Here is a 26,881-nt window from a genome sequence, read left to right on the forward strand (position 1 = left end):
TACGACACTCCCCTGCGGCACACCTGCAATCACTCTTACTTCGGAAGACTTCTCTCCATTGAGAATGACATGCTGCATTCTCAACAGAAATAAAGTATCCACATTAATCCTCAAAATGAGAAAACGGAGAATAAACTTTAAGAAAGACGCAATTTAAGTCTGATGGCACCTGCAACACCATTTGCTTACAAAACTTCACATTTGTTAACGTTAATGGATTTATTGCTTTACTTTCATACTTTCTACCTTTATTAGTGTTGGCTGGCATAATAAAGTTGCACAAAATGTGTTTTGAAAGCTACAGGATGTCAGAGAAGTCCCGGTATCCCGACTTCGTGCGATTGGGGAAATTAATAGTCGTTTTATTGGTAACCCTGCATGGAAGCCGACGAGAACATTGTTGTCAGTATTATAACGTTTTGTTTCAGGATTGCATTGTATCATTTGTGAAGCCATGGCTATGTGAAGAGCCACAGGTAACTCTATTCAGGAGCGATTAGTGGCGTGTATGTATGTATGTGTATGTGGGGGGTTGCAAGAATGTGCACAGACAGTACAAACAGTGAGATAGATAAGCGTCTATAAATCGCTTTTCAAAGCTCCACTTCGTTCCAAATACTGTCAGAAAGACTACGTAGTGAACTTCAGAAAACGCTGTTGGCACGGTTTCCAAATGTCGTGTTTGCTCAAAAGCGCTATTTTTTGATGAATTTGCTATACATCGTAGTTCACAGAGGAGGAATATAGCTTTCTGATCCAAGGCAAATTCTTATTATGTCCAAAAGATGGAAAGGAACCCGCCACATGTTATGATATGGTCTGGATGTGCCAGCGATTTTCAGCCGAAGTTCTTTCACACCAAATACTTGCAATTCCCGTATGATATTTGATGAATAAGTCTGATCTATGTCTGGCGGTAAAGTGCTTCGCATAATTAGTTTTGAACGGCACACATCAGTCGGAAGAAGGAAGGCAGGCAGGATACTGAGTTCAACGTCCCGTCAACACCGAGGTCATTAGAGACGAAGCACAAGCCCAACCGGGAGGGGGGGGGGGGGGAGGAATGAGTCGTGCCCTTTCCAAAGGAGTAATCGCGGCATTTGCCTTAAGCGATGTAGGGAAATTACTTGAAACCTAAATTTGGATTGCTGGATGTGGATTTGAACCGTCGTCGGCGTCCTGAATTCGGGCCCAGTGTTGCCAACCACTGCGCAACTTCGCGTAATCACACCATCATTTGGAGCGTGAGGCACATGAAGATTTCGCTCGACTCTACATGTCGGAGGATGAAAAAACATGAAAGAGTTAAAATTACTATATTTGTCTTCATTGTACTATCTTTGTCAAGTGATTGTAAGCATGCTGTTCGTGAAAGAAAGTTGGTGTTGCATGTTGTAGTCTCACACCGCATCTCAATAATGAACTGTTTAAAAGTTGCATTGTGGGCGAAGTGATTATGTGATCGAAAGTTAACGTATCTTATTGAAATTGAAGACTCCGCTTTTTAAACGAGGTCCAGAACCTTACCGAGATGATTGTGAGCCTAGCAGAACTGCCGAAGTTATGCTCCGGACTCACTGTAAAACTATCTTTCTGCAATTTTTCATTCATATATCTGGCAGGTTTTATCATTTTGTGGATAGGTTTAGGAAAAATGAAGCATTATTGGAAAATGTCACTTGAATAAACTACATTGATAAAAATATTACGCATAATAAATTAAATGTATCTTCAAATTGTGATGAATACTGAAAAACATATTTTTTTGCTCCTCATAAATTACTAATATTTATAAATCATTAATCGGAAATATGCGGAAGGCGCTGTTATTAAGAGTTAAGAACCTACTCTTTCCAGGAATTTCCTTTCTTTGGGAGAATTGCTTCTAGCATAGCGCTCGTTTGCCGACCCTTTAGATCCTACAATATCGCGGCGAAGTAGCAGGAAGAATTACATTACTGAATATGAGCGAGCTGAGCAAGCAGTGGCTGTTGTCACATAAACATTGTTAGTGATGCACATTATTTGGGTAGTAGTACACAAGAAATGATTTCCAAGATGGAGGAGAGAAGAAAATTGAAAAACAAGAACACTGAAGATGCAAGAAAGGTATACCGAAGGTTAAATAACGAACTGCGAAGAGAAACAGAGCAGGCTAAGAAAAAATGGCTAAAAGATGAATGTGATGAAATTGAAGAACTGGACAGGAAGGGAAGATACGACTTACTATACAACAGAGTAAAGACTATGACATGGGAACAAAACAGAGCAGGAAGTGCTACTATGGAAATTTTGAGTAAAGACGAAGAGGTAGTGTACAAAGACTGTGACGATGTCCTCCAGAGATGGGAAGAATATATAAAAGAGCTATATGACACAAATAGCTAACCAGAAACTCTGGAACTTGAATCTCACAACAGTGTAAGTGATGAAGAGAAAGGACCGACCATCATAATGGAAGAAGTAAAGTCTGCCATTGCTGCAATGAAAAATGGCAAAACAGTACGTACAGATACAATACCGGGAGAAATACTAAAAGGCTTGAACCACAACGAAATAAGAGAAATATTGAGGTTATGTAATAAAATATGACAGTGGTGAATGGCCTGAGGACTTTTTGACAGCAGTAATGATTCCATTACCGAAAAAACAAGGAACCAAGAAATGCAGCGAGCACAGGACAATCAGCCTCATTTCACATGCAGCCAAAGTGATGTTAAGAATAATTAATAAAAGACTTGAAAAAGTAATAGAGGAGAACCTCGGTGAGGAGCAGTTTGGCTTTAGACGGAATACGGGCACCAGAGATGCAATAGGGCTCCTACGAATCTTGGGAGAAAGTTTTATTGAAAAAGGAAGATACCTATATATGTGCTTCATCGATTTAGAAAAGGCATTTGACAATGTGGTTTGGGACAAGCTGGCGACTATTATGAGGGAAAAGAGTGTGGACTGGAAAACCTTAATCAAAAAGTTTCAGTTAAAGTGAGAGGAGAAAGTACAAATTGGATCAGACTAGGGAAAGGAATAAGACAAGGATGCTGTTTATCACCTACTCTTTTCAACCTGTACTTGGAAAATATGATTGACCAGTGCTCATTAGATGACAAAGGAGTAGAAATTGGAGGAAGAAGAGTAGGGTGCTTGAGATTTGCTGATGACATGGTCCTTCTAGCCACGGGGGAAAAAGAATTACAGGATTTGGTGGACACCATTGCAACTAACGGAAAAAAATATGGAATGAAAATTAACACAAATAAAACGAAAGTATTGGCAATAGGAGGAAATAAGGAAATAAAAATTGTGCTGAGTGGAGAAACACTAGAACAGGTGCAAAATTTTAAGTATCTTGCAAGCAGGATAGACACCGACTGGAAGTGCACCACAGAAATTAAAACAAGGATAGCAATGGCAAAAGAGGCGTTTTATAAGAAAAGGAGAATCTTCTGCAGCGGTCTGGACAGAGAACTCAGAAAGAGACTCATAAAATGTCTTGTATGGAGTGTTCTTCTATATGGCGCTGAAACATGGACTATGAGGAAAAAAAGACAGAGAAAGGCTGGAGGCTTTTGAGATCTGGACATGGCGGAAGATGGAAAGAATAAGTTGGATGGACAGAGTAAAAAAGAAGAGGTACTGAGAAGAGTGGGAGAGAAAAGACAGTTACTAGATGTAATAAAGAGAAGAAAAAGAAATTGGATTGGGCATATATTAAGAAAGAATGACGGACTGATAAAAACAGTTTTAGAAGGTTATGTAGGGAAAAGGAAGCGAGGAAGGAAGAGATTCCAGATACTGGATGACATGATGGACGGTACAACATACAGCAGCCTTAAGAAGGAAGCAATGGATCGCAGAGAATGGAAAGGCAAAAGACCTGCTAATATAGCAGATAACTGATGATGATGATGAGTCGGAAAGCTTTCTTCTCATAGGCAGAACATCAGAACTCAAGTGGTGAGAGAACTCACGTACCTCTCCCACTTGATTCTTAAACAGTCTTCCTCTATTGGTTTTCTTCTACTTGTCAGTATTTGTGCCCGCTCTGTGGCTGCACCCGCGGGGGCTGTCTCGCCACTCGCTCGGTACGGTCCTGACGAGGTCTCCCAGTAATGAAGGTTTGCTACGCTCCACGTAATACTTGTAAAACTGAAAAGGGGGGGCAATATAGTTCTCCATTGAAGAGAAAATATATTTTATACGGCTGCGGTTGCGCCTGTCATGCTGAATTTATTTATGTCTTGTGTTTCCCCTTCGTGCACGGTTCAAGTCATTTCTATTCACAGTACAAACATATATTGCATTAACAGTTGTCATTTTGCATAGGAGTCAGACACGCTACGGCAGATACAGCATTGTATTTATGTATATGCTAGTCTATTCTTGCTGTTGTCTACAATGCGAATGTTTTGTTCACGAAATAATAATTACATCTACAGCCATATCCATACTCTGCAGACGACTGGGAACTGCATGCCAGATGGTAATTCGCGACGGAGCATGAGAATTGATGGTTTAAAAGCCACTGTGCGCGCTGTAATTAATCTAATCTTCCATTCGCAGTACGTACGTGAGCGATTCCTCCTGGTTTTTATATAATCCTAGATCCCTCGCTTAAATATGGTTCTTAGAATTTTATAAGTGAGCTTTCTTGGGATATTTTGCGTCTGTCTGCAAGCATCTGGCAGTTCAAGTTTTTAGCATCTCGGTGTCGCTTTTCCTTGAGCCATGCAAATCCGTGACCATTCGACTGCCCCTTCTCTGTATACATTCAATACCCTATATTGGTATGTGTCCCACACACCTGAACGATATTCGAGGATGGGTGTCACGGGCGTCTGGTAAGCAGTTTCCCTTGTAGATTGATCGCATTTCCCTAGTAACCTACCAGTCAACGGAAATCTGCCACCTGCTCGACCATATCCAATCATTCCATTTCCTATCTGTACAAATTGTTAGAGCTAGATGCTCCTGTGAGTTCACTGATTTCAGTTGTGACACTCTGATATTGTACTATAGTATACAACGTTTATTCGTATTGTGAAGTGCAAAATTTTACTTTTTTGGATATTTAAACCAATTTTCCAATCTTTGCACAACTTTGATATTTTATCTGTCTGAATATTGGTGCATTTTGTATTCAGATAATACTTAATAATAATAATAATAATAATAATAATAATAATAACCTCTTTTGCAGATTGCAGTTGTCTATAATGGTCTGCCAGGTCATTAATATACAACATGAAAGGCAGTTATCCCAGCGCACTTCTCTGGGACGCACCTGAGTTCTTGTACTTTCTCAATGACTGTCCATCCAAGATAAATTGCTGCGTCCTTTCTACATAGAAATCCTAGATCCAGTCACAAAGTTAGTTTTATACCCTATGCGCTCATGTATTCATTAATGCAGATTGATGAGATAATGAGTTAAAACGCTTTTTTCGGAAGTCAAGAAATACTACATCTACTGAATGAACTTCCACGTTGCAGCGGTGTGTGACGTGATTTGAAACTTCTGGCGATTTGAAACTTAATGCCTGACTGTGACTCGAGCCCGATACTTTAGCCTTTCGCAGGAAACTACTCTACCCACTACTTGACACACTTTCAAGACGTCAAGTGAAGCGTGTGTTAGGTTTCGCATGACCCCTGTTTAACAGCGGGATGTCAACTGTATGTGAGGGTAGTTTAGCGATCGCTTTTGCTGCCATTCCTGGAAACGGCTCTAGCCTGTTTGTTTTGTAACTGTGTCGGTGTGCAAAGGGTTCGGACAAAAGTAACTTTCGCATGAAATGCCATTGCCAAGTGACATAAATCGACGAAACTATCTATAAGAAATACACAGCGAGACGAATAGAAATGAGACTTTTATTGAAAGACAGTAATTACACTGAAGTCACTGCGATTTATGATGGTCCGCTGGACATTATAAAAGGCGGGACATGGTTATTAATAGGCCGTGCGATCACCACGTGCAGCAACGCATCCTCTGAAACGTGTTCCGAAGCTGGCCAAAAAGTTACTAAGGTCTTATGGTAGGGCGTCCCTTTCCTCCACTGATGCAGTTAACTGCTGGGTTATGGGTGGTGCGTTTTGACGTGCTGTAATACGTCTCTTCACCGCACCCCTCACGTACTCGATTGGTTTTAAGTCGGGGGGAACGGACAGGCCAGTCTGTTCGCCGAATGTGGGACCGAATGCGCCCCTGAAAAGACGCACATGGAGGAGAAGTATACTGTAACAATAACCTTGACTGGTGTGTGTACCGTGTTCAAAGATTTTGAGAACAGTAACCCCATGCAACATTATGCCTCCCTACACCATAAGACGTGGACCAACAAAACGGTAACGTTTGACAATGTCCCTGTGTGCATTACGTTTTCTCCCCTGTCGCCATCTAAGTTTCGAGCAGTATCACTACACAGATTGAATATGCAACCATCCGAGAAGAGCACACGACCCCGCTTCTCGCTGGTCCGTTCCTTATGTTCTTGGACCGTCACGAACGACGCCGTCGATGTGCGGTGCTCAACGGAACACAACGCACTTGTCATCCGCCAGAGACCAACCCCATTCAATTGCTGTATCGTGGAGCGTGCGATTGCGTGCCTTGTAGTTCTGTTACATGTGGTTGCAATTGGACCCGTTATTTGACGGCTCTCTCTTCTTGCGGCTGTATTTGACCGTGCTCGACCACCTCGGGGTAGCAGTGCCTGTGGTTCGGAAAGCAGTGTTGTGAACAGTATCAAACCCCTGGCGTACATTCGTCACATTCATCCTTCTTAAGAGTTTCCCGATGATTCTCCCCTGTGTGAAATCGTCCATATTTTGTCTCCTGGCCATGTTGAAATGAGGACCAGCACCACAGCGCACCGTAACTGCTCGCTGAGTGACAAGTACTGTCCTTTTTCGTTCCTTTAACTGCCTCGTGTTGCACGGCAAGCACCATTTGGCGCTGTGGCACGCCATGCGACGTCCAACTTTACTGGGAAGCCCTTGCCAACATGCTGCCGCACTTTGTCCTGAAGCTTTGCGGGGCGGTCAAGCAAGCAAAATTTTATATTCAGGGTATACTATGGCTAAGAGGAACTCATTCAGATGCAAATTTTGTATAGAATCTGATGGGGATTCTATCGGGCCCTGGAGCTTCCACTATTAATAATGCCTGTATCACTTTTGTTTGCAGCGTTGCAAGAATTAATTTATGGCAGTATTGCCGTATTCTTTTTTGTAATGTGACAGTGGAACTCAACATTTGTGCTTTGCTACCCTGAATTTCGGCTCCTCTCTGACTTCCGCTGACAGCCTCCACAATAACAAGACAGGGATACAGTTCAAAGTCTGTTGATTGGAAGACATTCGAACTCCTTACTTCCAGTTTCCGCAGAAATAAATGAAATTTATTAGTGTCAATTAAACCCTGCCAAGGTCGAGTTGTTCACGAAATACTACTTCCTGCTAGCTCAGAGCTCCGCGTTCTCCGTGAGGCCTCTTTCTACCGAGCTCAAGCGTGCCCACTAAAATCAACAACGGCCGGAAAAAAAAAAAAAAAATGTCGCACTTAGGGAGCTCACTTGCCCCACTCCCACCTGCCCTTCTTCCCCCCCCCCCTCCCCCCCTTCACCGCGGCTTGCTTCCAACATTCCCAGAGGCTACAATCCCCTCCGGCCGCTGTGCCCGAGCGGTTCTAGGCCCTTCAGTATGGAACCAACCAACCGCTACGGTCGCAGGTTCGAATCCTGTATTGAGATGGATGTGTGTGATGCCCTTAGGTTGGTTAGGTTTTAGTAGTTCTAAGTTCTAGGGAACTGATGACCTCAGATGTTAAGTTCCCTAGTGCTCCGAGCCATTTGAACCATTTTGAGCTACAGTCCCACGAACTACATACCACTGTGCGAAGCTCTTACAAATTTCAAGCCACTAGCCAATCAACCTCTGTATTAGAATTCAGGCATTTCCATTGGCTATTTAAAGCTTCCCGCAATGGCAATCTACAGCAAAGTGCTTCCTTCTGCCAGGATTTTAACAACTTTATTTCTTACAGGTTCTGTAAAAAAAACCTGCCGTCAAGGGACAGTCACAAACTCTAAAACCAGTTTAGAATGCTTTGACCATATCCATTTACCAGGAATGTCAAAAACCGATCAGTCATCTCCAGTCTGGCCGGAAACCCCTATTATAGGATACCGGAAATCGGTCCTAGGTTTCACATACGTGAGCAGGAAGAACATGGGGGGAGGGGTGGATATGTTATACACACACACACACACACACACACACACACACACACACACTCACTCACAGATAAACTTATTCCTGGTTGGCATGAGGATCCGCTTAGAGCTGAAAGATTCACATAACATGCAGGAGCAATGGCTGGTTTATTGCTTTTTATATAGGCCACATATATTCCTCTCTCAAACTCTTGTACGAAGAAGGAAACTTTTCTACACTACGCATAGCAACATAGAATTGATTCGTATATCTGATCGTGTGAAGCAAATCAGACAGACAAGACACCTGAAAAAGCTAAACTGACAATAATTCATAATTATCTAGAGAAAGAAAAGAAAAAAAACAGCAAACCAACACTGAGTAGGTGACTCCTACTGTACTATTGCTTCGACTACTGGATCTTTGATAAAAAAAAAAAAAAAAAACAAAAAAAAATAGCAAACTATTTAGGGTAGGTCAGTTCACGTAAAATGAAGTAATTTAAAGAGGTAGCAATCTACGAGGGTCACCAAACTCAATAATATACAAAAGAAATTTGTACTGCATATTTAAATTTATATGGAAGCAAACAACCTAAGGTAGCAGGGATTTAGAGCTGTGTCAAACCAAAATATAATTATCATGGTTTCAGAAACAATAAAAGAGAAACCATAAATAAAGATAGCATAAACTTTTACCTACAGCCTGTATATCACTTTATGTCAAACAAAACAGAATCAGTAAGTAAAAACTCAAAATTACATTCGTCAAAAATATGCGCTATCACTGTTAACACAAAATAGATGATTGTATCAGCTCGGCAAAAGAAAATATTTGTGTCATTAATGAAGTCACCATGCACATCATTACCATAAATCCAGTCTTTAGTAGGCTACCAAAGCCACGCATACGATATTTCCGATTCACACGTGTTTGTCTGGAAGATTCAAAAATTTCACTACCCAAAGTATGGAGCGTTCGGTTGTATACATTTAATCTCTGCTGTGGTTAGATATTTATCACTTTCATATCACTACTGCAAGTTAATTGCACAATTAAACATTTCGCGGGACTGCAGTTAACGAAAAAGGTGCGGTGCGTGTGGGCTTAGTAGAAGCAACGGTCAACAAAGGAAAGTCTGTGCTTGTATCGTCCACACAAAAGACGTTTCTCATACTACTTCGATGATGAATCATTTCTTCGTTTCGGCGCTAAATGGGGTCTCTAGTTGTGAAACAATGAAAGTTAATTTATGTTCGTTGTTATTTGACATTCTCAAGTTGTAATACTGGTGATTTGTTACGTGAAAATGTGTGGATGAAAATCCCAGGTAAAGAGCGCCGAAATTCCACCAACGACTACTAGTTTCAGCTTATTCCCTTAAACTTCCAGTCTACGATACATACCAATAAAAATTATCACTTAATTCAGTATCAGTCATCAGGTATTAGACATCTTCATAATCTGTTGAGTACAATCGCTCATGTTGAAATGTACACACTGAAATATTTTATAGAGCATGGCAAAAATGAAGACATATAAAGTACATTTGCAAAGTGTTACGTAAATTATAACGTTAGCCATATGTGTTTCCGGAGCTCATATTGCCACTCTTGGATTCAAATGCAAGGTGATTGACAGTGGTAACTAACATATAGGCCATGTATGGATGTAAATATGGCGCATCTCTCGCAAAGCTACTTGCAGGGACAAGGAAGTAGCTGTATTGCGGCTGTCAGAAAATTGGTCACATATGTACCGTTATTGCTAACTGCCAGATGGCACTAAGAAGCAACGAAGTTCTACAAAGTCGTGCCCCTATAATAATATAAAAAATTGTAACGTAACGAACTTTCTAATAATTTTACGTATTATAAAGTGGAAGGAATTATGTACAGTCCTAATGATAAAAAAATAAAAAACCCATAATATTGAATAATAAAGCGCGTAATGCTGTAACCCGAAGTTTAGGTGCTAGTTACAATCAGCATTGTCATTGGCTTTAATTAGAAACCAGCAAACAGATGGAGAAAACCCAAGTGGTACTGTTGAGCTATTGATATTACATTAAGGACTGTTACAAGAATCGAACTTTATGAATATAACATAGTACCTTATACCTAGGTATCTGCTATAGATTATATCAAACAATACCACATATACGATGCACATCGAAATACAAGTTAACTGATGAACAATAAACAGAAATACTGCTCACAATCTATAAATTTTTTCAGTGTGTACATAACAAGAGTGATTCAGCAACAGATTATGCAGTGTGTAATGCCTGGTGGCTGATACAGAATTAAGTAATTTTTGTTGGTATTTATCATAGTATGGAAGTTTAAATACAAAATATATTATGCTGGTTTTCACCTTTTTTATGCATTTTTTTGTATTTTGGTTAGTCAGCGAGCTGAAATTACTGGTCAACGGGGGAATTTTGGCGATCTTGTCATGGGATCTTTACCCACACACATTAATTTATGTTGGCTGTTTCGTAATGCGAAATGCGTAATTTCTTGTGCCCTCGTCCAGTGCAGTTATTCCGCTATCAAGGACGGGAAATGTTTTGACAAGTTACCATCAATTTCCTTAGGTGATGGGCAGGGTTAGCACGTGCATTCAACGTTCTTCTTCTCCCAGCCGGTGTGCAAAGCGCACACGATTACAACGAACTTGTTTCCCCCACATGTCACAATTATATATAATTGTGACATCATGCTTTGGATAATAGATACGCACGTTCGCTAATAAGATATGCTGTGTTCAGTAAACTAGTACAGATTCAGCCAGCTTGTTGACTTTTCCAAGTTCCCAGTCGAATCAGAAAATTTGAAGATTGTATACGAAGTGTAGCTGCTATATGCTTAACAGTTTACTGAGAATCAGGCTATACCAGTGTTCACAGTTCGTTGCTAGATGTATCGCCAATGTCATAAGTCTTTCGTTGTCACAAGGAGCTAATCATAATAAAGCCTGCTACCATTTGTGTTGAACCATTTCGTCATTTCCCTGGAATAATATGATAAAATAATTGAAGTCTCGAACGAGGATAACCGGGACAAGCACTATTGGAAATTTTGGAAGTTTGTGGTAAGTTCCTACGGAACCAAACAGCTGAGGTCATCGGTCCCAAGGCTTACACACTACTTAATCTAACTTAAACTGACTTACACTAAGGACATAACACACACCCGTGTCCGAAGGAGTACTCGAACCTTCGACGGAAGGAGCCGCGCGTGTCGTGGCATGGCGCCTCAGACTATGCAGCGAAAAGCACTGGTACTGAGCCTTATAAAAGAAGTCCAAAATCATATTAATTTTTGTAGCTATCAGTTAAATGGTAAGGTATTCATGCAACAAATAGGGGCTATAAAGGAAAAAACGCATGCAACATGGACGTGAAAATCTGTAGTTTGTCACTAACCACCTTAAGCTCTTGTTTAAGCGGGTTGAAAAATTTCCCTAATTTTTCATTCAGGTCGTCATGGAAGATCAGATTTGGATGTAGTGATATCTTTCTTGACTCAGAAGAGAATGTGAACTCTCTGAATTTAATGTATGAGGCTGTCTTCACGGCACGTCTTTTTTACAACCTATAATTTTTTTTCATTAATTTATCTTGGCAATGTTCCCCACCTGTCGAACAATTTTCATGCATCGGACGTGAAAAGTACCATTTTGCGGCTTAATTATGCTTCCTTAACATTCTTTGGACAAATCAGAATTGTAGCTGTGGTTTGTTCCAGATCGAGTTGTTGAGAACAGTTTAGCATACACAGTTCGCGAATGTAACCAATTCCAGGAAGTGATCGCCGTTCATGTAGTCAAAGAATATCCATTCTTCTCATCTATTTCAGCGATAGGAATTATCTTTATTTATACTTTGACAGCTTTCGCTTGACGCGCTGATCTTCAGTTCTTGTGTAATTTCATAAAAATTTCATAAGAATATGATCTCCCAGTAAACATTTCTGCTACGTTAAGCTACAAGAGCGTATACAGGATCTGAACTGGAGTGGTGGTGGTGGTGGTGGGGGGGGGGGGGGGGGGGGGGGGAGGCGCAGACTATCCTGGTACTGGATTGGTGGTCTGACTGTTTGGCGTAACAGGACGCGAAGTGGGCTTCTGAAGAATTTTTTTTTTTTTTTTTTTCCCGCGAGGGTGGGGGGCGTCGCTTAGTATGCCAGTACACTATGGTGATACCTCATGGGATACCTCATTGGATCTCCTTTTGCCTTGCAGTGACTGGACAAGTCGTTCGAATTCCCCTGCAGAACTATTGAGTCATGCTGCCTCTATAGCGTCCACAATTGCGAAAGAGTTGCCACTGCAGGATGTTGTGTACGAACTGACCTCTCGATTATGTCCCATAAATATTCGATGGCTGGTAAAATCATTACTCGAATTACCCAGAATGTTCTTCAAACCAGTGGTGAACAACTGCGGTCCGGTGACTTGGCGCATTGCCATCCATAAGAATTCCATCGTTGTTTGGGGACATGAAACCCATGAATGGGTGCAAATGGTCTCAAAGTAGCCGAACATAACCATTTCCAGTCAGTGATTGGTTCAGTTGGTCCAGATGACCCAGTCCATTCCGTGTAAATACAGCCAACATCATCGTGTAGGCACCACCAGCTTGCAAAGTGCCTTGTTGCCATCCTGGATCCATGGCTTTGTGGTGTCTGCACCACACTCGAACTCTACCATCGGCTCGTAACATAGATCGTTGTACCCTCCTAACGAATCCGTTCGTCGTACGTCCCTTTCTGATTTCTGAGGCTTTTTCACGCAGTGTTGCTTGTCTGTTAGCACTGACATCTACGCAAATGCTGGTCTCGGTTGTTAAGTGAAAGCCATCGGTCACTGCGTTTGAGAGGTAACGCCTGAAATTCGGTATTCTCGGCACACTCTTGACACTGTGGTTCTCGGAATATTGAATTTGCTAACGATTTGCGAAATGGAATGTCACATGAATCTAGCTCTAACTGCCATTCTGTGTTCAAAGCCTGCACGCCATAATGACGTAAGAAACATTTTCATATGAATTGCCTGAGTCCAAATGGCAGCTCCGGCAGTGCACTGCTTTTTTATACTTTGTGTACGCTATACTACCGCTTCTGTATATATTCACATCGCTGTGCCACTACTTTTGTCACCTCACTGTATTAAGGGCACACTTCCTGAGTATGCTACACTGGCCAACACGCCGTCACAAAATATCATGTTCAGTCATACGATCTTAGATTGTTTGGGTGACGTGTTTCGCAAGAACTTTCAGGTCTCGGAGTGTCGCTTCTTTGTGTTTGGGACGTGAGCGCGAGGGGGGGGGGGGGGGGGAGTGGTGGAGGGAGATAGTCGATGCTCGGCTCTCGGAACGGCGTCAAGCCGAGCTTCGCACGTCGTCGCCGCCTTGGCGCCGTGCCACGGAGTGCGAGAATAGAGCCGAAGGCCGGCGCAGTAGAGGTAGAGGCGGAGGCAGCGGCTGCAGTGTTGGCCGCGATGCGGGGCGCGGTCGGAGCGGGCCGAGCCCACGGCGGCTCGGTGCGCAGCCACGGCTCCTCGTCGGACGCCACCGACGTGGACCCCCGCGAGCGCCTCAAGGCCTGCTGCCGCCGCCTCGTCGCCTTCATGTGCACCCAGGTAGGGGTGGGCGCGCTCGTCGTCGGCTACGCGATCGTGGGCGCCGTCGGCTTCATGTGGCTGGAGCGCGGCCACGACAGTCCGCTGCTGGAGCAGGAGCGCACTGTCATCGGCATGCGGGCCGCCTGTGCCGACGAGCTGTGGGACCTAGTGGACCGGCACAACACGCTGGACGGCGCCGCCGCGTGGGCGCGCGACGCGGACGTGGTGCTGCGCCGCTTCCAGGACGTGGTGGCGCGCGCCGCGCGTGCCGGCTACACGGGCGCCAGCCTCGACAACACGTGGTCCTTTCCCGCCGCGCTCATGTTCTGCCTGTCCGTCTTCACGATGATCGGCTACGGCAACCTGGTGCCCCGCACCTCGTGGGGCAAGGCCGTCACCGTGCTGTACGCCGTTTTCGGCATCCCCCTGTACGTGCTGTACTTCATGAACATGGGGAAGGTGCTCGCGACGACGTTTCGCTGGCTATACGCGCGCGTGCACGAGTGCAGCCGCGACAGGTCTCCGCGCCTGCGCCGGGGAGGTTCCATGGGCCCCGCGCCCCCGCCGCGCCGCGTCATAGTCCCGTCCACCGCTTGCCTCTGGGTCATTGCCGCCTACATCCTCGCCGGCACCATCATGTTCGCCGAGTGGGAAGGCTGGAACTACCTCAACAGCACCTACTTCTGCGTCACCAGCTTGTGTAAAATTGGCATAGGTGATTTTGTGCCCGGTGCCAACATCAGTGACTCGCACGGCGGCAGCCAGACCAAACTTGTTATCAACTTCGTATATCTTTTGCTGGGAATGGGACTGGTGGCGATGTGCTATAATCTCATGCGAGAGGAAGTGCGTGTGAAAGTGCGAGAGGTGAAACGGGAACTCGGGCAGTGTCTCGAAGATACCCGGACGCGTATGGCGTACTGCACTGAGCCTTCGGAAAATTGACAGCTTAGCCGTGGTTTTGTGCGTGGTACACTGACTTGCGACGAGAGGTGGCGCTGTAAGATTTGCCACTCACTGTGAAAAATACTCTTAAAGTTTACGAAACTCAGCACTCACCTTATGTGAGAGTAAGTTATTTAACAAAAGGATTTTTGCTATTGCTATATGCAAGGGTACTTACAAAAATTGACGTTTTCAAATTTTCTGGCATAGGCACCTAGCTTTGTGACACACTGGTCAACGTATCCCCAAGCTCGTGGATGCCTTCTAGAAGAGGAGAAAAAAAAAAATCGTCTGGTGCGTTTCGTTACTGCCTTCACTCTGCCGCTTTATCTTTTGAAAACTTCTGACCCAGCAAAAGTTATTTTAAAACCTCAAATTTGAAAGTAAACGGTAATACAAAATAAAAATTTTAGTTCAAAATAATATGCAGAACAGAAAATAATTTAGTGTGCATGTCATTGAAGCTGCAGAACGCTCTGTTACAAGCATCTATTGGCTCAGTCTTCGCTACGTGGAGGATGTAACAACAGTTGCGAACAACACGTCGTTTAATGTTCTTGTATACAAGAGAAGGCGTTTCTCTCTCTCTCTCTCTCTCTCTCTCTCTCTCTCTCTCTCTCTCTCTCTCTCTATTTTTTTCCATTTTTGTTTTTTCCATGGAGCAGCAGTACTCCTTGTAATAGGCCTCCATGGCAGTTTTGATTGTATGGCAGGCTTCAGCTGCCTCACTCCCACATCACACTATTGAGAAGTGGTTGCAGATTGGCATTTCTCCCGGAAGTTTTCCAGTATAGGAATCTTCACATTCCTAAAGATTGTCAGCACGACTTTCAGTGAATTGCCGTCTTTGAACGTTTTCTTGTTCTGAGATGAGGTCTGCTTCACCTCGCAGGTCGCGCTTTGATCAAGAAGAGCATCGTCTCCACACCCATGATGTCCTAAGACATGTCTAATATACGTGCTGCGATCGTCGGTCAGTTACCTTCAAGCTCATTCGTTACTTCTACAGACAAAATCGGAGTGGGTGATACTGTATACGGATCCGTGACTCGTGTTTAATTCCAGTTATTGTGTCAGCAATGACGTGCGTAGTGACACGAATTTACTAGTCAGTCTGTTTACCTATGTCTGTTCAGAAAGACATTCGTCTTGTCACAAATATTGTATCTTTGTTTTTTAATCTTTCCGCCCATTCAAAAACTAGATCTATATTTCAACGATTGTATTTCATACTGTCTCATTATTCTGACTTCGATCGCAAATGTTTTCAATCCTTCTGACCACAATACATGAATAACAAACACTCAGGGTGTGTGGCGGAGCGTATTTCTGGTACATCTCTGTTCCTCCTCCTCCGTGTTCTATTCGCAAATGGCACATGGAAAGATAGATTGTCAGTAAAATTATGTATTAGCTCAAATTTCTCGGATTTTCTCGTTATGCTCATTTCGCGAGAGGTATGTGGAAGAAGGTAATATGATGCCTGATTCTTCTTGGCACGTACGCTCTCGAAATTTCGATAGTAAAGTTCGTCGCGATTCACAATACCTCTCTTGTACCATCTGCCATTGGAGTTTGTTGAGCACATCTGTAACGCTCTAGCGCCGACCAAAAGATCTCGTGACGAAACTCGCCGCTGTTCGTCGGATCTTCTAGTTAGTTTCATGTTCCATGGATCTTTTTGCACGATAAATCTTAAAAGATGTGGGACGAGTGATTTTACATCCACATCACAAATTAATTTGTAAATACGGTTACATGCTGAACATTTCTAAGTTGTTTTCTTTTTTAAATTTTTTCTCCCTTCTATTAATCTAACCACATGAGGGTCCCAGACAGATAACCAATACTTAAGAACCGGAAGAATCGCTAAAACACTTCTTTTGTGGACGAATCACGTTTCCTTAAGAGTCTTCCTACAAACCTCAGCCTACCATCTCCTTTTCCTGTTGTTAGTTGCATATGGTAATTTCACTTAATGTTGCACCGGTTGGTTATTCCTAGGTATGTTACGGCAGTTACTTACAGATTCCATTGTTTTGTCATCAATTAGAGTAATGGTAAAGCAGTGAATTTATGCGCATAACATTACATTTATTTACGTCCAGGACCAACTGCCAGTCTCTGCATCATTCCTCTACAGGTCTTCTTGCAGTTCACTTGTCGTATGACATTGTTGCCTTCTTATAGGTAGCAAGCATCATCTGTGAACAATCTCACGGAGCGTCTGACGTTTTCCACTAGATTGTTGATGTATATTGTGAACAGTAGAGGTTCTATCAAACTTACTTGCGGTACACCTAAAATTACCTTTACATCTCCAGATTTTCTTTCACAGTGAGCGCCGTTTCGAGTTCTTTCGGCAAGGAAGGCATGAATCCAGTCTTAAATCTGGCCCGATCTCGGTAAGCTCGTACTCTTTTCACTAAACGACAGTGCGAAACTGTATAAAACATCTTTCTGAAGACAAGGAACACGGCATCAAACTGGACGCCAATGTGTACAGCGCTCTGGATGTCATTGCTCACAGTACCATCATTGCGTTCTGTTGTTAAGGTATTATACGTAACTGAGTGTTCAGCATGCCTTGACTGTCATGTGAAAGATCAGGTTCGCTTCTCGGTGCTACCACAAATTTTTCCGTAGCAATTGCTTGCACTCAACCTAATGAGTTGTGTTGAGGACCTGCTTGAATGGGAAATGGTGCCTTCGAGGGCTTGATTGTAGAGCTAGGTTTGCTTTTTTCACTCCATATTGCTGTGGAGGTTCGGAAGAGTTGTGACAAAGGGAGAGTTATTTAGATCTCATAAATATTGGTTGTTTGAGTTGTAATGAGTTCTCTTTATCTACTTATTTTACATGCAGAATGTGTTGTGCTTTTACTAGACTATATTTCGAATGAACACAGGCGAGAGAACATGAAAAGTAAGCTTATGACGAATGAAGTCGGAACAAACTGAAAAACTGTGTTTATTTCTTCATCAAATTCCTGAAAATGTTTGATATGTAGCTTTTCATTTCCTCTTTGCTGATGACAGAATTTATTTTCTTGGTTAAAATCATGATCTGGGTGTTTGTTAAACTGATAGTATAAGCTGTTAAATGTTTTTATTTTGTTTAATGTTACACAGCAATTGAAAAATGAATTCTGAGTAACCATTATAGTGGCTTGACAAAACTCTCTTGTTTTTACTCTGATTACCATTTGATATTCGTAGCTTACTTACAGTAAGTTTTTCTATTATTAGCAAACGTAAAGGAAAATAAAGTTGTGCCTGAAATACAATTGACACGTTACTGAGATACAGATCAGTCTCTGTAGACCATTTTCTAATGCTTTTATTGGTATTTTTTAAAGATGATCTAAAAAACTGAAAGCTATGTTTTGTGGCATGTGAGTTCGAAATATTAAAAACAAATCGATAATTTTTTTTTTCAATTTTGTTCGCTGTTTCCTTTCCTTTTATTCCTATTTCGAATTTTTCCCTCACAAACTAGTTTGAAATAGCCAAATACAAGGTGTACATAATACAAGATAAATGTTTAATGTGGTTGATTAAATTTCATCAATTTTGTCATCCATTGTTTACCTTCAAATACAAACGCCATTCTTCTTGTCTGAATTCGTCTATGCCAAATTGCGGAGAAGTGGGTACGAACATTCCTGTTTTGCAAGGGGGTACTCAGAAAAGTGAAAACAAAAAGGTAATGTAACTGGCAGGAAGCGGTAATGACTGACAGTACTGTCAGAACAAAATAAGTACATTTTACTTCAAGACATTAAACTAACTGCTGTAACCTTAAACTTCAGCTTTTGAGATACGAATGACTTTCTTGAGAGAGGTAAAATGTAACTAGACAATGAATGAGATGGAAGAGAAAAAGTGAATGCAAATTGTGAAACAATTAACTACAGGGATACTTACAATTCATTTGTAACCACGTATATAAACAGTACTGCCAGAAGTAAAATGCATGTTAACAACAAATGATGTTCTTGTTGTCTTTAGTTTGAAGATTGGTTTGATGCGCGCTCCATAATAGTCTACCCTCTGCAAGTCCTTCGTCTCAGATCTGTTCACAACTACTACATCTTCATCCACTGGAACATGCCTGTTATGTAGTCAAACGTTGCTCTCTTTACAGTTCTGGCCACATTCCATCCATTACCAAATTTAACTACTCCTTGATGTCTCATGACGTTTCCTATAAACCTATGCCTACTTTTTGTTAAGTTGTTGCATAAAACTCTTTCCTCCCTAATTCGATGAGTTGTTACCTGTTATTAGTTACATAATATACCCAGTTAATCTTCAGCATTCTTCCGAAACAACAAATTTCAAAAGATTCTTTTCTCTTGTTTGTGCTGTCACCCACCCACCTTTTATATGAGGCTACACTCCAGATAAATACTTCCCGGAAAGACGTTCTAACGCCTAAACTTCTATTCGAATTAACAAAATTCTCATTTTCAGAAGAGCATTGTCTTCCTGTTGCCCGTTTGCGTTTTATATCGTCTCCATGGGTGTCCGCAAAAATTTACGCTATATTTTGAATTTGTTGTCTTATATAACTGTTTCAGCCAGTTTATTAACAGGAAAGGATATTACTGTTATCCATTTCATAATAATTGACCCCCTACTTTGAGCTCCTATTCTGACCATATTGCATTACGAACATTGATGTGTTACACCTTGCCGGAATAGAGGAAATGTCTACTTTTATTTAGTGTATGAATATTACATTTTAGTTGAAATAAGGCGTCATACGCGGTAATATATAAGAGAAACCGTGCTTTTTGTAGTTTTTTTCGGCAATGTCAACTTGAAGGACAAATAAAAATCAGACCGTAATTAGGAGAAAAATTTCGTGTGCACAGTTTAAAGATACAGCCTTGTTCTAATTATAGGCGGATTTTCGTTATTTTCTGATAACTCGTTTCATTGTTATTATGTCAAACGGAGTTGCGATGAGCTTAACGTTATAGCTATTGCGACGCAGAAGGCACTAGTGTTAAGCTTGAACTTTTATTGGTTACATCAATATGTTTTTACAAAAGAGAACTCCTCGTGTTTGTTAGTTAAGAGTTTGTAAAGCAATTGTGTTAGTAACTGCAATACATGCTAGGCTGTGGTGGACCGTAGTTGTCACATCAGCGCGTTGTTACGCGCCATAAGTGCCTGTTCACCAGCGAAGAATGGCAGCTTCGTAGTCGCATTCCAGAACGGCATTGCGGCGTTCGGTTTTCGTTGAGAGCAGAGGAGAAATTGCAAATAAATGCTCGATATGCAAGCAGCTCACAATAAATGAACATTTGTGTATCACATTTCAACAGTAAATGAAAAAGTCGATTAGCACAAATAAATTTTGCTGTAAAGAATGACGACTGAAATAAAACCTACCTTAATCGCTTTCGCTGCTGGTTGAGGTCTCGCTGCCGCTATTGCAGTCGTCTACTTGTATCAGCAACGGTTTGATTGCTATGTCAAGACAGTGGGCTCTTCGTGCATAACTGTTTTCAAGTTTGTGTAAATGACTCACTGAATTCCTCCAGACACTTTGGGAAGTACTTTCCAGAGCGGAATGACACAAGTGTATATTATCATGTATTTTAAAATTCTCCGTTTCTACCTTGTTCTTGATGAATGCGAAATAAGTTTAGTGGCGTTCAGTTCACATCGCGCTACAGGCAAGCACAAGAGATTGATTTCCTTGACCACTGATCGCAATATACTTCGCAAAATGCATTCCTGCGCCATGAAGTGCTGTCGCACGTGTTCCAATAGGCCAGCTTTAGTAAGTTCCTCGTATGATATGCCATTAGATGGAAGATTTCATTATTGCTTTCCATCCATTCTATAATAGAATCCTTCCTCCATTTCGCAGATGAATTTCGTGACACTGGATTTGTCACCATGAGATGTGGAGACTGATCCAAACAATCGCATATCTGGTAATTTTCCGAGAACACTACTAAACCACTCTTTGTAGTGTCTGGCATTCATTTCATAATGATAATTTTCACCTCCTTCTTGCCCAGTAAAAACACCCGCCAGCACTTTGTACGAGTCCATCTTCGTTCCCAATGTGACACATTATAATCCTTTTTCCAGAATCTGACTGTTTTTGAATTCCTCCTTTCTAACTACTTCACTCTTGAATACTTCCTCTGTGATAATCGTGTAAATTTTCTGATGCATAAGGCATTTCTGGAATGATTTGCACCACTCCAGCTCTCATCAGTGTAATAGTAATAAATAGTCCATCTGGTGTTGCGCAAGTATCTTATTTCCCGCAAGAACTCGTATCTCTTTCATGCTGCTTTCTTATTTTCCATCGGCATAGGTGTTTTGTTGAAATTTTTGTTTCTGAAGTCCAATTTTTGAATAGCACGCCAAAGGTTTGCGTCACTTATCAGGAAAATCTTCCACTACAGTCTTCAACGTTTCCAACGCGCCTGCCACTGTGGGAAACTGCTTGTTCACGTAGAAATTGTGGAACGTCTTCTTATGACCGCTTGGATAAACCCGTCCAATACAAGCTTCTGTCGCCTGACAGAATTCTTTGTTGGTGATGCAAGACATAAAGTTTCTGTATATTCTCTCGAAATTCGCTTCACTGTACTTTCACTAATACTGAGACATTCAGAAGTTCTCTTTCTGGCTATGATATGGAACTGCTCACGTCCTGTTCCCTTTCGGCCTCAAAGAAGCACGCGCACTGATCACCATATACTTTTCACAACTCCCTAAATTATGCATGGTTTCACACAAACACGCTGCACCTAATTATTTTACGAACACGTCTCACACGAATACACAATAATGGAAGGAAGGACGATTGTTTCCTATATGACGGGAAGCCGCTGTGTAAACACTGCAACAATGTATAATGAAGTGAAAAAACTGTTCAGAGGTCTGACAATTTAGTACACGCGAGCACAGGGTGCATAGAAACGCAAAAGCAAATAGAGATGCGATATTAACGCTTTATTTAAATTTACGTGCATAAAAACATAAGAGCTGTGAAAAGCAACAACAGAGTTTGCATTTACACTCTTCGTCTCGTTAATGTGTGTCACCATTAGGCAAATGCCAGCAGTTTACGCCCCCCCCCCCCCCCCTCCCCCAGTATTAGGGCAAAACGACTGATTAGAAAGCAAAGACAATTCATCTGGAAGTTGAGTATGGTTATATCTTTAAACTGTACAAAGGAAATTTTTCTCGGAATTGCGGTATGACTTATAGGCCTAAGACTCCTCAAATTTGATTGATGACCTCAGATGTTAAGTCCCATTGTGCTTAGAGCCATTTGAACCATTTGGACTCAAATTTGGCAGTCGCCAAACAATGATATATCGCCAAAAAATGAAAAAAAACACGCTTTCTCTTAAATATTACCGTGTATGTCGCCCCCTTTTCAACTAAAATGTAATATTCATACACGAATAAAAGTAGACACTTGCACGATTCCGGCAAGTTATTCTCCGCCATGCACCATGCAGTGGCTTGCGGAGTATGTATGTAGATGTAGGGGGTATTTAGATGTACAGAGAAGAGCAGCTCAAATGGTCACAAGTTTGTTTAACTTGCTGGAGAGTGTTGCAGATTGTTGAAAGAACTGATTTGGGAGACTCTTGAAGACAGGCGTAAACTATCCCGAGATACCTTCTTACAAACTCAAGACTCTTTCTATGATGACTCTAGGAATATACTAAAAGCATGCTGCATATCGCTTCCACATGGACCGTGAGGACAAGATTAGATTAATTATAGCATGCACAAAGGCATTTAAACAGTCATTCTTTCCGCGCTCTGTACATGAATGGAACGGGAAAAACCCGTAACAGCTAGTTCAAAGGGACTTAACCTCCGCCGTGCATTTCACAGTGGCTTTCATAGTATGGATGTAGATATGGTGCCCGAAAAATAAAATTTGAAGGGAAGTACGCAAAATTAGTTGGACACAAATGTTTGGTAGTTACCCGCGCCATGTTTTAGGTACATTACTGTAGTACCTAAACAGTAAGTACATATCTTTAGTATATGTTTTCATCCTAACGATCTTAAGTATATGTTTTCATCCTAACGATCTTAAGTTAAATCTTTACGTGATTAAATCCAGCGTCTCCAATGAGTTAACCAAGTGAACAGAGATATGGTAAGCCACCATATTTGCATTTGGAAAGACTGCGGTTCAAATCTCTCGGACATCCAGATTTAGGTTTCCTGTGATTTACGTAAATTGCGTAAGTCGAGTACCGGTATGTTTCCCTTGAAAGAGCTGCAACGAAAGATTTCCCATCCTTCCCCAATATGAGCTTGTTCTCTGTGTGATGACCTTACCCTTGATTAAACTTTAATCTTCCTTCCTACATATCTTCCCAACGACTTCAGAAATGAAACTTTAAATGTTCACGAACATATATCATTTATATTCCACTGATGTTTACATTGAAAATTAAAAATCGAATGTCAGATTGTGGAAAAACTGTTCAATATCAACAAAATTAACCAGCGAAACATGTCACTGTAATTCTTCTCAAAGCGGAGAAAGAGAGAGTAAACCAAAAAAAAAAAGGCTCATTCAATTTTGATTTGATGCCTTCTATAACAGTTTTTTGTTTATGAAATTTCGCATGTGATAACGTTAATTTCATTGTTTTCGTGTCTTCTTATTCTTTTATGTTGTTCGGCATAACAAAATTCCAGAAACTGAGTGCAAAAGGTCCATTGGAAAATCTTCCTTAATAACGCTCAGATTGGACTATTGACAACCAAATAAGATGATCACTGTCTTCTCAGTTTACATGTTATTGTTCATCCAATGCAACTGCACTGCAAAATTAATAACTCTTGAGTGATGCATCGCATACACTTTGAATAAGGTCTCATCTACAGGAGAGGATATCTTTTTGATCCTGAAATTCCGTTCTTAGTTGTTCCCCTCTAGAACAGAAAATTGCATTTTTCTCGTGCGTTTGGGGGCCATAGCTGAAATAATAGACGCACGCACATACAGTATAGAATGCTGTGTTCTTCAGAGCGTGATGGTATAGTGCAAAATTGAGTACAGTTCCATCAAGGACAGATGGTAAACTACTGTTGTGGTTGTGAGTAGGGGAAGGAGCTGTGGTGATGCATGTCGGGCAGATACACTGCAGCCATGTTTATTTTGGAACTTTAATATGAGGAGACGAGAGTGAAACAATTTGGGACTGTGTTTTGGCAATGTAGACACTGCTGTCAGCAAGGACAGAATATAATTTACAGGGATCAACCTGACAACCAAATGAACTCAGTGTAGTGCTTGACTGTGGCAGTGCTAAATCTGCAGTCTAGAGAATGATCTCTAGATTACAGAAAGAGGCCAGTGCCCTCGTTCCCCTTGTGTACGGGCACCAGTGCCTAGGGCTATTGATAAAATATCGATGTACCGGTATTTTTTCCAATAAATATCGATATATGTCAGTGATATACTTCCCACGATATGTCGGTATTGGTTGTAATAGCAATATCGACTGCTGATATTTTTATTTTATTTTAAATTTTTTTCGTTATTTTCGGTTAAGTATATGAAATTGTTCTTTTGAAATTGTAGTAAAATACAGTCTTACCTTACTTTCACTGTATGAAGGAGTCTTACTACTTTTTGAGCACCTGTCATGTCCTGTCTTTCGCTTTGACTGTGTGAAGCATGTTTATGTAGCAGAAAGTAGTAGTCCGGTACACTTGAAAGGAGGGGGGGGGGGGGGAGGCGAATGGTATAACAAGATTTCCCATGTGGAGAAATAGCCTACCTGTTGCGTTAAAAAAAAAAATTAACGCAACTAGTGTACTATCTCTTCACATAAGCATTCTTCAAAAATAGTTGCTGAAAAAAATTACCATGATCTAAATGACAAGACTGATTTTTGCGTTGGGCGGAGACACGTGAGGAGATATGCTGACGTAATCGGCGCTAGGCGCTACCAATAGAAACTGCAACGTTAACTTCACCATGCAGTTTTGGCTCTAGAGCTGCTAGGTCGCTCGCGTTCCAGAAATGAGAAACAGGGAAATCTGCATGAAGTGTACCAGACAAATCAGATATATCTGATGAAACCAAACAACAGACCCATCGGACACCTTTTATTGTGCCACTTACATGCCGTTACCATTGTTAGTAAAAGTGGTTATTGGCAATCGTTACCATTGTTAGTAAAAGTGGTTATCGGCAATCCACGAACGTGCATAGCTTTCCTTTCAATTCTTTCTTCTTCTGGGTGATATGCAGGCACTAGCTTGTTAATTGTACAGAATATCTAATAATAAATCAATACTTGCATATACAGATCTAAAACCGATAGTATATTTACAGTGTGCAGCCGATATTTTTATAGGCCCGAAGACCAACTTCTTTCGTCGATATATCTATACATATTTCGATATGTTATGGGACGAGAATTATATTTTTTAAATATCGATATATCAGATCCCCCATATGTTTAAAAATATCAACAGTCCTAGTGTGGGCAATAGTAATGTCTCCGGGTGGTGCGCATTCTTCCGGAAGAGGACCGTGTGAATCTTCGTGATTTGCCACGCTCCGGGCAGCCGGTAACAGCTGCAACTCTGCAGGATGTAGGAGACATTGAGGCAGCAATTTTGAGCTACTGGCGTGTGCAGCTGCGAACCTTATCGCAGCACTTCAGTGTTTCGTATTGTGCGGGGTACGATATTGTTCATGATACGTTGAAATTTCGTGAAGTCAGTGCTCGCTGGGTGCGTAAGAACTTGACACAACCAAAAGGGCCAGCGAGATGTCGAGCGTAGATTACTTTAGCGTTACGCTACAGAAGGGCATGACTTTCTGAAAGGAATCGTTACTGCTGATGAGTCGTGGGCATATCACTATGCGCCCAAGACGAAGCAGGCCTCTGTGGAGTAGAAACCTGTTGGTTCTCCAGTACGGAAAAAAAATTGACTCAGTACGCTAGGAAAGTGTTTCTGACAGTGTTCTGGGATATGGATGGTGTGTTACTGGTGGTCTTTGTGAACACGGAGCCACTGTAACTGCTGCTGTCCACATTAAAGCTTTTGTTAAGTTGCATCGTGCCCTTCGTGACAAATGCCACAACATTAACACCGACGGGGTCAAACTTCTTAATGACAATCGCACGCCCCAATTTTGCTCCTCCTGTTCGTGAGAAAATCGTCAAATTAGGATGAGAGGTGCTCCAGCACTCACCATACAGTCCGGACTTTGCATCTCGGACTTCACCTGTTTGTTCCCATGAAGAAATTCTTGGCCGGCCAACGCTTTGCGACAGATGCGGAAGTGAAATCAGCAGTCCGCAGATGGTTATACTCCAACCAAATGGACTTTTACAATAGGTACCATGTGTTGAGGACGTTGGTAACCATGTAGAAAAGTAGGTAAAGGATGTAAGTTCATTTGTGATTTTTTTTGTTATGTTACCCATTAAACTTTTTGTCAATAAAATTATTGTGCGTTACTTTACAATCATCCCTCATAGCTGCCGATTTTCCATTACCACAATCGATTTTCGCTTCCATGTATCATATGCGAACTATAACGTGGCAACTGACGAGCGGGGAGAGCGTTGCTGTGGGGAAAGTTGGGATGCACGGGGAAACAAACTCCGCTTACAGGTACTGTACGTACGCAGTGCAGGCAATAGAAAACTGTTTTTTGAGCTGCTATTAGCTCCTGATAACCGGCTTCTTTTTTCGAATTTGAGGAAAAGATAAACCCGGAATGGGATTAAAAAAAAATCACAATCAAAACAGCCCAACAAAACACGGACGGTGAAAGAACAGATCAGCAACAAAGCGGACGACAATGCAGTCAACACCGGCTATTGATACGCTGCCCAGTTGGCCACGATCTACAAATCACTACGGCATGAAGTGTCCCGATTGCTACCGATCTGAGTCGCATACGAAGGTATAGTTCCCACGTACAAAACGCCAACAGTTTTCGAAGCGTGCTTGGGTTAGGTCACGTTCTCAGAATATTCTGTTAATATGGAGGAATGACTTGCAGTGAAAGAGAACCACAAAAATTAGAATGAGCAAAAATCTGT

General features: G+C 41.7%; 2 protein-coding genes across 6 annotated transcripts in view; both read left to right on the plus strand.

The window, feature by feature from the left end:
- LOC124612770 (mitochondrial protein C2orf69 homolog) overlaps nucleotides 1–26,881 on the plus strand; it is a 230,000-nt gene that overhangs the window by 78,780 nt on the left and 124,339 nt on the right. The window lies entirely within an intron of this gene.
- On the plus strand, nucleotides 13,722–15,138 carry LOC124612803 (TWiK family of potassium channels protein 7). The gene has a single exon (XM_047141224.1). It carries the CDS (start codon nucleotides 13,726–13,728, stop codon nucleotides 14,791–14,793), a length of 1,068 nt encoding a protein of 355 aa, XP_046997180.1. The 5' UTR covers nucleotides 13,722–13,725; the 3' UTR covers nucleotides 14,794–15,138.

The sequence above is a fragment of the Schistocerca americana genome, chromosome 1 (genome assembly GCF_021461395.2).
Source record: "Schistocerca americana isolate TAMUIC-IGC-003095 chromosome 1, iqSchAmer2.1, whole genome shotgun sequence".
NCBI lineage: Eukaryota > Metazoa > Arthropoda > Insecta > Orthoptera > Acrididae > Schistocerca > Schistocerca americana.

What these genes read in the sequence shown, in the direction of transcription:
- LOC124612803 (XM_047141224.1), top strand. Translation starts at nt 13,726, where the DNA reads ATGCGGGGCGCGGTCGGAGCGGGCCGAGCCCACGGCGGCTCGGTGCGC.